Source organism: Lithobates pipiens, unplaced genomic scaffold, assembly GCF_037356315.1.
Source record: "Lithobates pipiens isolate NorthernLeopardFrog02 unplaced genomic scaffold, aLitPip1_a1.2 Scaffold_16, whole genome shotgun sequence".
Taxonomy (NCBI): Eukaryota; Metazoa; Chordata; class Amphibia; order Anura; family Ranidae; genus Lithobates; species Lithobates pipiens.
This window is the reverse complement of record NW_027507748.1, coordinates 124,870,669-124,885,071: the sequence shown is the minus strand read 5'-3', so window position 1 is coordinate 124,885,071 and position 14,403 is coordinate 124,870,669. Positions and strand designations below refer to the sequence as shown.

General features: G+C 49.1%; 1 protein-coding gene across 4 annotated transcripts in view; it reads right to left on the bottom strand.

Annotated features, from left to right (window-relative positions):
- The window catches only part of SPAG5 (sperm associated antigen 5), a 191,205-nt gene that overhangs the window by 110,822 nt on the left and 65,980 nt on the right, over nucleotides 1–14,403 (bottom strand). For all 4 annotated transcript variants that reach the window (XM_077480426.1, XM_077480428.1, XM_077480427.1 and 1 more), the window contains one exon: nucleotides 9,144–9,236. In XM_077480426.1, coding sequence (XP_077336552.1) covers nucleotides 9,144–9,236 — 93 coding nt within the window. The remainder of the gene's footprint in view (nucleotides 1–9,143; nucleotides 9,237–14,403) is intronic.

Here is a 14,403-nt window from a genome sequence, read left to right as displayed (position 1 = left end):
TAATTCACTGACCGAAACAGCTCCTCTCTGTAACTAAATGGGTTGTATAGACTGCAAAATTGTTACACAATACACAGAACTTTAATCCCGCCCGCTTGGGCACGTGCTATCGACCCTTCCCACTGCTTCCAGCAGCTTCAGGACGTCAACAAGCAGTATAACGTAGAAAAAAAAGGAGGGATGGGTACTGTGTCGGTCGGTGAATTACAGAGAAAAGTATTTTACGGTGAATACAAAAAATCCTATTTTCTCTCATATTCACCGACCGACACAGCTCCTCTCTAACTAAATGGGACGTCCCCAAGCAGTGCCAAACGAGGGGTGGAAAAAACAGCAAAAAAACTTCATCCACCATGGCAAGTGGGAACTAGTGAAACTAAACCCACAAAAAAAACAGCAGTGTGTGGAGAAACACCACTATATAAGCGGGTATCCTCAACAGGAGTAATCCCCAAGAACGCAACATTGCGGAAGTAATGCAACAGTGCATTAACCCAAAACAGTCGTTTTTAATCGAAAGACCAGGAAAAAAAAAAAATTGCAACTACACGGCTGCCTGCAAAACTGTGCGGCCAAAACAGGCATCAGCCGATGCACTGACGTCTACATTGTAGAACTTGGTAAACGTATGGACAGACGACCAGGTCGCTGTCCATTGTTCCTGTAGAGTGGGCCGTGACTGGAAAGGGAGGCACCTGACCCTTCAAGGCGTAGGCTTGGACTACAAATCTGTCTGATCCACCTGGAAATGGTGGCCGACGAGACCGCCATGCCCTTCTTAGGACCAGCCACTGAAACAAGCAGGGAGTCTGACTTCCGAAAGGAAGCTGTGGCAGACAAGTACATCTTCAGAGCCCTAACCACATCCAGAGCGTGAAGGGCCACCTCCTTGGGGTGCTTCGGCTTAGGACACAATGATGGCAATACAATGTCCTCATTGATATGAAAGGCCGAAACCACCTTCGGTAGAAAGGATGGTTGTGGACACAGCACCACCTTATCCCTGTGGATGACCAGATAAGGCGAATTGCAGGACAAGGCCGCCAGTTCCGAAACCCTCCTGGCCGATGTGATGGCCACGAGAAAGACCACCTTCTGTGAAAGGGTCAGCAGAGGACTCTCCCTGATATTCTCAAATGGCGGCTTCTGAAGCGCCAACACCAGGTTCAAATCCTACGGAGGTAATGGAGGACGCACCGGAGGGACTACATGTCGCACTCCCTGCACAAAGGTACTTACTAATGAGTGAGATGCCAGTGGTCTTTGAAAAAAAGACCAGAGCAGAAATCTGCCCCTTGATGGTGCTCAACGCCAAACCTCTGGTCTACACCTTGCTGAAGAAACAGCAGGATCCTGGATATAGAGGAGCGCGGATGCCACCCTTGCTCCTCACACATGGAGATGTAGGCCTTCCAAGTACGATGGTATATCTTCCTGGAAGAAGATTTCCGCACCCTCAGCATAGTTGGAATCACAGAGTCTGACAGACCCCGGTTCCTCAATACCTGGCTTTCAATAGCCAGGCCGTTAAAGCCAGTGATGGTAAAGCAGGGTGAAGGTTTGGACCTTGAGATAGGAGGTCCTCTCTCAACGGCAGTCGCCAGGGAGCGTCTGCCACCAGGCACACCAGGTCTGCGTACCAGGACCTTTTCTAAAAAACTCAAAAATTGTTGACAATAATGGACTTTTTAGGCATAAATATAGATATAACATAAAAAGGGGGGGAAAAAAAAAAAAAATTTAAAACAATTTTTATTTCTAAAAAGACAAACAAAATCTCAATGCCTCCTTCACTGTCTAGCGTATTATAAGTACATCACATTCTATATATATTCCCATAGGTATCCAGCATAGGGACATTAAGGAACAAACAACCATCAGTACAGAAGATAATTTGTAGAGACAGGATATCACATAGGAATCAGCTCAGAGATACTTAAATGCTCTACATGTTTCGCGTTCGTTATAACGCTTCATCAGGAGCTTATAATTTTTATTCCCTTTGGATAACCAAAAAGAAAAAAAGAGGCGTCTCTACAGGGATAAAGTAGTATTGTAGCCAGTGTATCATGTATAGAAAAGCCCAAAAGGAAGCGAGAACTCCAAAAATATAGGGCAGGAAAAAGGGAGAAGTAATCTTCCAGCTAATCCAGCCAAGGGTTTCCAAACTGTCCTTAAGGCAGAGGGGGAAGAGAAATCACCCCTAAATAATCTCCTAGCCTCAGCAGCCCTGGTGTGAGGCTAGGAGAGTACTGAGGTACTGCCTTGAAGGAGGCTACCATGAGCCCCAGCACCCGCATGCAAAAGCGGAGTGATGACCACTTGCGGTACCATCAGTAGTTTGACTGCATATCTGAGAGTCAGCAATTTGTCTGAGGGGAGAAAAACCCTCACTTCCCTGGAGTCCAATAGTAACCCCAGGTACTCCAGACGCTGAGTCGGTACCACCACCGAATTCTTTAGGTTCAACAGCCACCCAAATGCTTGCAGGGACTGCAAGGTGATCGCCACATCTTCCTCTAATTCTGAGGTGGAAGAAGCTCTCAGGTAACCCACGATCGCGATCCCGCGTTGTCTCAACACCAAAACTAAAGCCAGTACTTTGATAAAGGGGGGTGATGCCAGGCCAGAAGGAAGAGCCACAGACTGGTAGTTGGCTTCCCCGACTGCCAAGCGTAGAAACTTTTGATGCCGGAGGCATATGGGTATGTGCAGGTAGGCATCCTGAATGTCCAAGGACGCCAGGAAGTCCCCTTGATGGAGTGCAGCGACTACTGAGCGAACTGATTCCATTCTGAACCTCTGCACTTTTACAAAGTGATTGAGGGCTTTTAGGCCCAATATTGGACATACCCCTTCCTTCTTGGGAATCACAAACAGATTTGAGTAGAACCCCCGGAAGCGTTCCAATTCCGGAACCGGTGCAATCATCCCCTGATTCAGCAAGTCCCTCACTGCCCCCAACAGGGCCTCCCGGCGAACCGGGGACACGGGTAGGCTGGAGAGAAAGAATCAGTTTGGCGGCCAAGAGAGAAACTCTATCTTGTAACCTGTGGAAATCAGATCGCAGACCCATTGATCTGATAACCAGGAGGTCCAACGGGCTGCAAACTCCCGAAGACGACCCCCCACCCGAGACATGGGTGGGGGCAAACCTTCATGCGTTAACACTTTTGTTCGCAGGCTTGCGGTTCCAGGGACGCTTCTGACCGTCCGTGGGCATCCTGTCGGGCTGGGGTCATTTTGCCGAAGCACCGGGAGGACGAAAAAGCCACTTGTGAGCAGAAAAAGAGGACCCTTGCCTGCGGCGTGGCTCCTTAGCCTTCCTGGCCTGTGGGAGTAGTACACTCTTACCACCCGTGGCATTTTTAATAATCCAACGAGGCTCCAAAGAGCCGTTCGCCAAGGAAGTGAAGATCCGTCAGGGCTGTCTTAGATGCCTGGTCAGCAGACCAGCATTTCAGCTAAATGAGGCGCCTCAGCACCACGGCTGACACTGAAGCCCTGGCCGTGTCACAAACATACTTAAGGCCATGCACTAGTCAGTCTGCTAGCTCTACGCAGACCGGTGAGGCTTTCTGCTCTCCCAACTCGCGGTGCAAACATTTTCCCCACTCAGTCAGTGTCTGTGACACTAGTGCGGATGCCAGTACAGGTCGCACGGCCAACCCCACAACCATAAACAAGGAACGAGCCACTGCCTCAGCCTTCCTGTCCGTGGGATCCTTGAATGCAGGAGTCCCCTCAACCGGAATTGTGGTTACTTTATTTAACCTAGACATTGGGGGGTGCAGGACCGGAGGAGCCGATCACTTTTTGAGAAGGCTTTCCTCAAAGAGGTAATGCACCGCCATATATTTGGGGACCGAAAAGGTCCGTTGCGGGCGACCCCATTCCCTGTAGATGAATTTGTCAAAATAAGTCAAATACGGGAACACCTTAGGTGAACGTGCTGGCTTGCGGGACCCAAAAGGCACCGGTACATCAGCAGGGGAATCCGCTGGCTCCTGAATCTTCAGGGTATCATGCAGAGCTGTGATAAGTGCTCCAACAAGCGCCTTGTCGCGCCCGGACCCGGACGGGGAATCACCCTCACTATCCAAACGGTCCTGGTCAGCCACGTCTGATAGGTCAGAGCAGGGGTCGCCAGCCGCAGCAGGGCCCGAGTCTGCATCAGAGCTCTCCCCAGAGGGGGGGCAGGGGCCTCTTACGTGCACCTTTCTTTCCATGTGCCGCCTCTATCTTAGCAACATAGGAATCAAGGACCGCCGTCAGGGTGTCCATGCGCACCGAGCTAACTGCAGGTGACCCGGTTGCTATAGCCTGGATTTCGGGGGAAGAAACACCAGTTTCTGAAGCCATGCTGACCCTAGCCTGTCTGCCACCTGCAAGGGGACTTAGGACAGTGAAGGTCCCACCCTCCTACTGCCGCCGCGTGGGGGGTACTTAGCACTAGACTCATCACCCCTGGGGCGTTCTGTGATAGCCACACCAGTGCCTGTAATCCCTAGGAGGTTCCCAGTTGCAGAGAGGAGAAAACTGTGTCAGCAGCAGCAGCAGCTCCCACCAGCGGTGCAACGGTCTGCAGAGCAGCTTCCGCATTCAGCAAAGAGCCATCCAGCGTCCTGCACACACACAGTGGATACAGGAAGCAGCAAGAGAAAGCACATGTAATGCTGCCACAAGAGGCCAGCGGTGAAAAAAAAAAAGCGCTCAGGCTTTAAGAAAATGGCCGCCAATGTAATCAATAGGAATCCTAAAGAAAATGGCTGCTGAAGCTCACCAGGGGAATTTATAGCTTTCCCAAATCCAAGATGGCCGCCAGAACAGCACCATGCGGTGACAGAGCAAAAACATAAAAACGTGCTGCCTGCTAACAGTCAGAACAACCTCCATAGACATGTTTTGGGACCCCCAGACCTAGACCAGGACCAACGCCAGCCGCAGACCCCCACAGGTGAGAAACAGCGACCCACACACACACACCGCCCGCAGCGCATGCAGCCACTCCCTCAGAGGGGGGGGGGGGGGAGAAGGAGGGGTGATAGGGACTTGGGAGAGAAGATAGGGAGGTGAGGTGGCCCCCAAATTGACCCCCCAGGGAATGCCCAGCTGCTCACCCCACCGAAGTAGGGAGAGACGTACTTACCAGTCCTGAAGAGCTGGGAGACATTCCATCACAGACCCACTCCTGCGCAGTTACAGGGTGGCTGCTGGCCTCGGTATAGGACATCAGTAGCCTGGTCATATGTATACCCCGGAGTATTGAAGCTCACCGACCACCTCTGGAGCTGAGGCATGTCGTGGCCTGCCGAGCCTTAGCTGTGGCCTGCTCACGCTCGATGGCCGGACTGGGGAGACTACAAGGATATCATTAACCAGCCTGTCACCCAGCCGGCAGTTGATAGAAGATCACAGGATCTTTCATCCCCTTTACATTACACAACCCCCTGCACCTCTGGACCCCTTTACATTACACAGTCCCCTGCACCCCTTTACATTACACAGTCCCCTGCACCTCTGGACCCCTTTACATTACACAGCCCCCTGCACCTCTAGACCCCTTTACATTACACAGCCCCTTCGCCTCTGGACCCCCTGCATGTTACACAGACCCTCAGTTCAGTGTAGTCCCCTGTTCAGTGCAGCCGCCGCCCCCTCGTTCAGTGTAGCCGCTCCCCCTTGTTCAGTGTAGCCCCTCGTTCAGTGTAGCCACCCCACATCCGTTCAGTGCAGCCGCCCCGCCCCCCCCCAACTCCGTTCAGTGCAGCCGCCCCCCCCGGACTCTCCGTTCAGTGCAGCCGCCCCCCTCGCACTGTCCGTTCAGTGCAGCCGCCCCCCCTCGCACTCTCCGTTCAGTGCAGCCGCCCCCCCTCGCACTCTCCGTTCAGTGCAGCCGCCCCCCCTCGCACTCTCCGTTCAGTGCAGCCGCCCCCCCTCGCACTCTCCGTTCAGTGCAGCCGCCCCCCCTCGCACTCTCCGTTCAGTGCAGCCGCCCCCCCTCGCACTCTCCGTTCAGTGCAGCCGCCCCCCCTCGCACTCTCCGTTCAGTGCAGCCGCCCCCCCTCGCACTCTCCGTTCAGTGCAGCCGCCCCCCCTCGCACTCTCCGTTCAGTGCAGCCGCCCCCCCTCGCACTCTCCGTTCAGTGCAGCCGCCCCCCCTCGCACTCTCCGTTCAGTGCAGCCGCCCCCCCCCGCACTCTCCGTTCAGTGCAGCCGCCCCCCCCCGCACTCTCCGTTCAGTGCAGCCGCCCCCCCCCGCACTCTCCGTTCAGTGCAGCCGCCCCCCCCGCACTCTCCGTTCAGTGCAGCCGCCCCCCCCCCCCCCCCGCACTCTCCGTTCAGTGCAGCCGCCCCCCCCCCCCGCACTCTCCGTTCAGTGCAGCCGCCCCCCCCGCACTCTCCGTTCAGTGCAGCCGCCCCTCCCCCCGCACTCTCCGTTCAGTGCAGCCGCCCCCCCCTCCGCACTCTCCGTTCAGTGCAGCCGCCCCCCCCCCTCCGCACTCTCCGTTCAGTGCAGCCGCCCCCCCCCCCGCACTCTCCGTTCAGTGCAGCCGCCCCCACCCCTTCCGTTCAGTGCAGCCGCCCCCCCTCCGTTCAGTGCAGCCGCCACCCCCCTCCGTTCAGTGCAGCCGCCACCCCCCTCCGTTCAGTGGTGCAGCCGCCCCCCCTCTACGTTCAGTGGTGCAGCCGCCCCCCCTCTACGTTCAGTGGTGCAGCCGCCCCCCTCTACGTTCAGTGGTGCAGCCGCCCCCCCTCTACGTTCAGTGGTGCAGCCGCCCCCCCTCTACGTTCAGTGGTGCAGCCGCCCCCCCCTCTCCGTTCAGTGCAGCCGCCGCCCCCCCTCCGTTCAGTGCAGCCGCCGCCCCCCCCTCCGTTCAGTGCAGCCGCCGCCCCCCCCTCCGTTCAGTGCAGCCGCCGCCCCCCCTCCGTTCAGTGCAGCCGCCGCCCCCCCCTCCGTTCAGTGCAGCCGCCGCCCCCCCTCCGTTCAGTGCAGCCGCCGCCCCCCCCTCCGTTCAGTGCAGCCGCCGCCCCCCCCTCCGTTCAGTGCAGCCGCCGCCCCCCCCTCCGTTCAGTGCAGCCGCCGCCCCCCCCTCCGTTCAGTGCAGCCGCCGCCCCCCCCTCCGTTCAGTGCAGCCGCCGCCCCCCCCTCCGTTCAGTGCAGCCGCCGCCCCCCCCTCCGTTCAGTGCAGCCGCCGCCCCCCCCTCCGTTCAGTGCAGCCGCCGCCCCCCCCTCCGTTCAGTGCAGCCGCCGCCCCCCCCTCCGTTCAGTGCAGCCGCCGCCCCCCCCTCCGTTCAGTGCAGCCGCCGCCCCCCCTCCGTTCAGTGCAGCCGCCGCCCCCCCCTCCGTTCAGTGCAGCCGCCGCCCCCCCCCTCCGTTCAGTGCAGCCGCCGCCCCCCCCTCCGTTCAGTGCAGCCGCCGCCCCCCCTCCGTTCAGTGCAGCCGCCGCCCCCCCTCCGTTCAGTGCAGCCGCCGCCCCCCTCCGTTCAGTGCAGCCGCCGCCCCCGCTCCGTTCAGTGCAGCCGCCGCCCCCCTCCGTTCAGTGCAGCCGCCGCCCCCCTCCGTTCAGTGCAACCGCCCCCATTCAGTACCTTAGATCGGCGCGGCGTCACATGCTCAGCAGATCCCCTCCCCCTGTTTACACATAAACAGAGAGGAGGGGGAGGCAGCTGCTCGGCTGTGCCTGTGTGACATCCATCATCGCACAGACAGCCCGCGGCCATGAGAGGAGGGGAGGGGGATGGAAGGTGCAATGGTGTCAAGTACGTCGGCAGAGCGGCGCTGGTAGGCATAAGGGTGTACAGATACGTCCTCTTTAAGAAGGGGTGTCGCGGGCGCCATTTTTTTTCTCTTTAATGAGGCTTTTTACATTATGGGTTAGCCACCCAGGTTTCACCTTCGCTTTTCTATATTTACTGCCCACTGGAATGCACTGTGTGATACCTTTGTTTAATATGCTCCTAAAGCATTCCCCTTTTTCTTCCGTGTTCAATGTATCTAGGATTTAGTCCCAATTGAAGTCACATAGTAATGATCGCAGTTCAGAAAAGTTGGCTCGTTTGAAATTTAGTGTTCTTGTGCTTCACTCATGCCTCCTTTTTATGTTTTACGTTAAATGTGATCATCCTATAAATCGCTAGATCCCAAGTTGTCCCGTATTGCCACATCGGAGATCAGACTACGATCATTCGTAATCAATAGATCTAGCAGGTCATTCTTTCTAGTTGGGGAATACACCAATTGGGACATGAAGTTGTCCTGTAAGACATTCATGAATTGACAGGCCTTTAGAGAGTGAGCTGTCCCATCTGCCCAGTTAATAAATTGGGATAATTGGAGTCCCCCATTATGATGACATTTATCTGCCTCACTGCAATTTCTAGCTATGATAGTAGGTCCGGCACCTCCTCCAGGTTGGGTGGCCTATAAAATATTCCCCCACTATTCATATACCACTTCTCTTTGAAATTCCACCCATATTGATTGCACACACACACCTACCCATCCCCCTACCCCCCCCCCCCCCCCATTCACAATGTCGCTCCTCTACCGCCCTTGCATGATTTTTTACATATAGACACATCCCTCCCCCTCTTGTACCTTCACCGTCTTTCCGAAACAAGGAATATCCCTGTATATATGCCAGCCAATCATGTAAGCTGTCAAACCTAGTTTCAGTTATTCCCACAAAGTCCAAGTTCTCCTCATGTAATATCAGCTCCAGTTCCTACAGTTTGTTAGCTAGGCTCCTAGCATTTGTGCATACGCCTTTCAGAGTTGTATGGGTGCATATTAACTTCACCTTAGTTTTCCACAGGCTTTGTTTTCGAATTGTCCTTGCACTCACCCCAGGATTAGAAGTTACAGCTATATTATCACTACTGACTCCACTATTACCCTCTGTCCTGGCATGGTTTACCATTCCCAATACCAGCCGAGTCTGTTCCCAGTTTTATAAATCTTTGTGGGTTTAGGATGATTGGGAACCATTATGAAGAGCTGCAAACAACATCATTGATCCTATATTATGCAGTAAAGAGCTACATGATACAACGTATTATAGGCCACTTCGTTGCACATTAGAAATGCGTATTTGTAAAAACATGAGGTTATAAAAAATAAAAAATAAATAAAAACGTACTTTCTGGTTCAAGTCAACTCTGTCCTTCTGTACAGTCTCATACAGGTTCTCAGCAAAGGTGACCATTGAAATAGCTTCACTTTTGTATGATGTCTAGTTGAGAAAAAAAAAGTTTAATATTAATTCTATTTAGCAATAGAAGCCCCTACCCCCACCTCCCATTCCATAAGTGCAATGTAACACATATGAAGATGCAGTCAAAACGCCTTTATATATTTCAGCTTATACAGTGCCTTAAAATTCATACTCCTTGAAATTTTCCACATTTTGTCATGTTACAACCAAAAGCGTAAATGTATTTTAGTGGAATTTTATGCGATAGACCAACACAAAGCGTCACATAATTGTGAAGTGGAAGGAAAATGATAAATGGTTTTCAATTTTTTTTTACAAATATCTGAAAAGTATGGCGTGCATTTGTATTCAGCCCTCTTTACTTTGATACCCCAAACTAAATTCTAGTGGAACCAATTGCCTTCAGAAGTAACCTAATTAGTAAACAGAGTCCACATGTGTGTAATTTAATCTGAGTATAAATACAGCTGTTCTGTGAAGCCCTCAGAGGTTTATTAGAAAATCTCAGTTAACAACCAGCATCATAAAGGCCAAGTAACACACAAGACAGGTCAGGGATAAAGTTGTGGAGAAGTTTCAAGCAGGGCTAGGTTATAGAAAAATATCCCAGGCTTTGAACAGCTCACGGAGCACTATCCATCAACAGAAAAAGTGTATAGCACAACTGCAAACCTACCAAGACATGGCCGTCCACCTAAATTGACAGGCCAGGCAAGGAAAGCATCACAGAAGCAGCCAGGAGGCTAACTGGAGTAGCTGTAGAGATCCACAGCTCAGGTGGGAGAATCTGTCCACAAGACAACTATTAGTCGTGTACTCCACAAATCTGGCCTTTATGGAAAGTGAGTGGCAAGAAGAAAGCAATTGTTGAAAGCCATAAGAAGTCCCATTTGCAGTTGGCGAGAAGCCATCAGGGGGACACAAACATGTGGAAGAAGGTGCTCTGGTCAGACGAGACCAAAATTTTACTTTTTGGCCTAAAAGAAAAACTACCACTGCACATCACCCTGAACACACCATCCCCACCATGAAACATGGTGGTGGTAGCATCATGTTGTGGGGATTCTTTTCTTCAGCAGGAACAGGGAAGATGGTCAGAGTTGATAGGAAAATAAATGGAGCCAAATTAAGGGCAATCTTAGAAGAAAACCTGTTAGGATCTGCAAAAGACTTGAGACTGGGGCTGAGGTTCACCTTCCAGCAGGACAACGACCCTAAACATTCAGCCAGAGCAACAATGGAATGGTTTATATCAAAACAAATTCATGTATTAGAATGGCCCAGTCAAAGTCCAGACCTAAATCCAATTGAGAATATGTGGCAAGACTTGAAAATTGCTGCTCTCCATCTAATCGGACAGAGCTTGAGCTTTTTTGCAAATAATCTGCAAACATTTCCCTCTCTAGATGTGCAAAGCTGGTAGAGAAAAACCCAAAAGGACTTGCAGCTGTAATCGCAGCGAAAGGTGTGTTGAGTGTGGTACCGAATCTTACTTAAGATCTCAGTGTTTTATTTCTCAGTGCCTCCAATCTTACAGTAAAATCAGTACATACCACAATCCTTACCTGAGTTTGTTAATATATGGGGTTTTCTTACCAAGGTATAAATATCTCCCAACACAATAAATAAGTAAATAATTTATTAACGAGTATATTTATACAATTTCATACAGAACTAGATTTTTTGGTGATTGATATTTCACACAATTACCAAAACATCAACACAACAATGAAACGATATATATCGAAATATTACAATTTATTCAGGGGAGCCCAAATTGGTATGCTGGAAAAATAGGTGCGCTTTATATTCAAGAACACAATATCCCTTGTTGCTCGGGGAAACAGTCCTCTGAATTTCTCTGGCCGGAAGGAAGGAAGCAACTAAAATATATTGCCAATTTGAAATGCATATTAACCACTTCAGCCCCGGACCATTTTGCTGGTCAAAGACCAGACCACTTTTTGCGATTCGGCACTACGTCGCTTTAACTGACAATTGCGCGGTCATGCAACGTGGCTCCCAAACAAAGTTGACGTCCTTTTTTCCCCACAAATAGAGCGTTCTTTTGGTGGTATTTGATCACCCCTGTGGTTTTTATTTTTTGCGCTATAAACAAAAATAGAGTGACAATTTTGAAAAACGCATTATTTTTTACTTTTTGTTACAATAAATATCCCCCAAAAATCTATAAAAAAAAAAAAAAAAAAAAAAAAAAAAACTTTCCCTCAGTTTAGAACTATACGTATTCTTCTACATATTTTTGGTAAATAAATAATTAAAAAAAAAAAACAAAAAAAAAAAAATAACGCAATAAGCGATTGATTGGTTTGCGCAAAAGTTATAGCGTTTACAAAATAGGGGATAGTTTTATGGCAATTTTATTAATAATTTTTTTTTTTTTACTAGTAATGGCGGCAATCAGAGATTTTTATTGTGACTGCGACATTATGGCGGACACATTGGACATTTTTGGGACCATTTTCATTTATACAGCAATCACTGCTATCTAAATGCAGTGATTCCTGTGTAAATGACACTGGCAGTGAAGGGGTTAACCAGTGGGTGGCAGCGTAGGGGTTAAGTGTTCCTAGGGGTGTGTTACTAACTGTTGGGGGGGCTGGGCTTTAATTTAGTGAACACCGATCTCTGCTCCAATCACATGGAGCAGAGATCAGCGTCACTAGTTGCTAGGCAGAACGGGGAGATGCTGTTTACAATGGCATTTCCTCGTTCAGCCTCCCCGTGAGACGATCGCGGGTATGCCTGCGGCCATCGAGTCCACGGGACCCACGACCGGACTCACGGGGGTCCCGACCAGCACACGACCGGCAGTGCACTCGCGATGGCAGGGCAGCAAATTTAAAGGGACGTACAGGTACGCCATTTGCCTGTGCCATTCTGCCAACATACATCGGCTTGTGCTGGTCGGGAACCGGTTAAACCAACAGATGTTTACTTAGCTTTAACACCTTTTTTATCACTTTACTTAAGCAAGCAGCCTATTCTCTTGGGAGTGGGGGGGGGGGGGGGTGTTTTCTTGGAGTGCTGACTCAGTTAAAGTCTAAATAAAAAATATATTTTGATATTTTGATGCATCTCCGTCATGACAGATGGTTCTACAAAGTATTGACAGGGGGCTGGATAGAAATGCACGCTACACTTTTCACATATTTGTAAAGAATTTTAAAAGCCATTTATCATTTTTCTTCCAATTTACAATTATGCGCCACTTTGTGCTCGTCTATCACAACATAAGATCACAATAAAATACATTTCCGATTTTGGTTTTAAAACAATTACATTTCAAGGCACTGTAAACCCGACCATTCTGCTCATTTAATGAGGTGAGAGACTTGGTCACGACAAAAAGTCATGCCACTTTTCTAGGAATAGCTAATACTCTGAATAGTATGAAAGCATAACATATAGCGTAATCTAGAGATCAAAGGTTACACTTTGGGCTAGGTTAGCCATAATAGATATCTGCTAATATCCATGTAAGGGATCAGAGTTTGGGTCACTTAGAAACTGCATCAAGTTTGGTCCGGATGAAAATGTACAACAGTAAGTACACAATGACGGGGGGGGGGGGACGCTAAAAAAGCAGAGCTTTAGGTCTGAAAGCAATATGCTCCATGGTAACAAGTATAGGACACTAACAGGGGTTTACAGAGACTGGATCAGAATCTGTGCCATGGCTCTGGACCTGAAAAATGACCTGCTGCCAACAGTACACCAAGTTCAAGGTTAGCCATGCAATGTTCAGTTTGGTGGGGTGCGAATACAACCCTCAAAGCCTTTGCAAAGAATTTAGATCTTAATGTCTTTAATTGTCCCCCACTGCAATCTGGAGTTACAGGTTGTTCTCCGTTTCACATCGTACAAGGTTTTACATTTGCTAAGGGATGGGGTTGGGGTACAGGGGCTGCTTGTTAACATAATAAAATAACGTTACATCCTGGATATGAATGTAACATGTTATGAAAGCTGAACTTATCCTTTAACAGTGAATGCTGTAGCCACTGGAATAATTACATTTTTGGAAGGATGTTAGGAAATGGCTTACTATAGAATTCATCAGGTTTCCTTTAGCGAAATACAGAACAATGTAAGATCTCATTCCCTTTAAATTTTACATGAACCAAGGGCTGCAAGAACCTTCAGGATAAAGTTATCATTTGTAGAACTTTTTGACAGAGGAGTCTAACTTGAAAGCAACCAAATAGACTGATTTTCTTTAAAGATTTTCTTTAGAACTCTGGGGTAAACGCACGTAGTTGTGTATTCTTAATTGAATCTTGGTGTACTTTATGTCATCCAGATCTGTACAAAAATTTGTGAATTTCAGTGATGCAATTCTTCCAGGGCTGTAACTTTGCTCTGTGCAGCAGCTTCCTGTAAGACCAATCACTGCTTTCTATCCTTGTTCATGACTGGTCTTATTGCCACCCCCTCCTATTGTTTTCTACAGGCAGCCTGTAGTGGTGGGATCTGATGGGTCCCTGCCACAGCTCTGCTTAGTCTATTTGCAGGAAAGTGATGAGGTCACCACTATTTAACAAGTTAATATCCAAGTTTGCAAAAGTATTTGATTGAATTTATATATTTTGTGGTTGTTGTGGAATATACAGTATCTCACAAAAGTCAGTACACCACTCACATTTTTTTGTAAATATTCTTTACATCTTTTCACGTGACAACACTAGAGCTGCACGATTCTGGCCAAAATGAGAATAATGATTTTTTTGCTTAGAATAAAAAGATCACAGTTCTCACGATGTAAAATCTTTCACATTGTTTTTTATTTATTAAATTCATTAAATTATTTTTTTTTCCAAAAAAATTGCATTTGAAAGACCGCTGAGCAAAGACCGCTTGCAACAACCACCATTTTATTCTCTAGGGTGTCTACTAAAAAAAAATATATAAATGTTTGGGGGTTCTAAGTAATTTTCTAGCAAAAAAATTTTTTTTAACTTTAAACCAACAAATGTCAGAAAAAGGTTTAGTGTTTAAACTTTTTCACTTGCACACAAACTCTATTCCATTGACAAATTGTTACAATGTTTATACTTAGGTTCAACTGATAAAGAAAGTTTTGATTCTTGGCAGACTGCCCAGTTTTTCTCTTCCTTTCTTTTGAGGGATGTGGCTTCAGAAGAGCAGAGAGAATTCTTTGCTT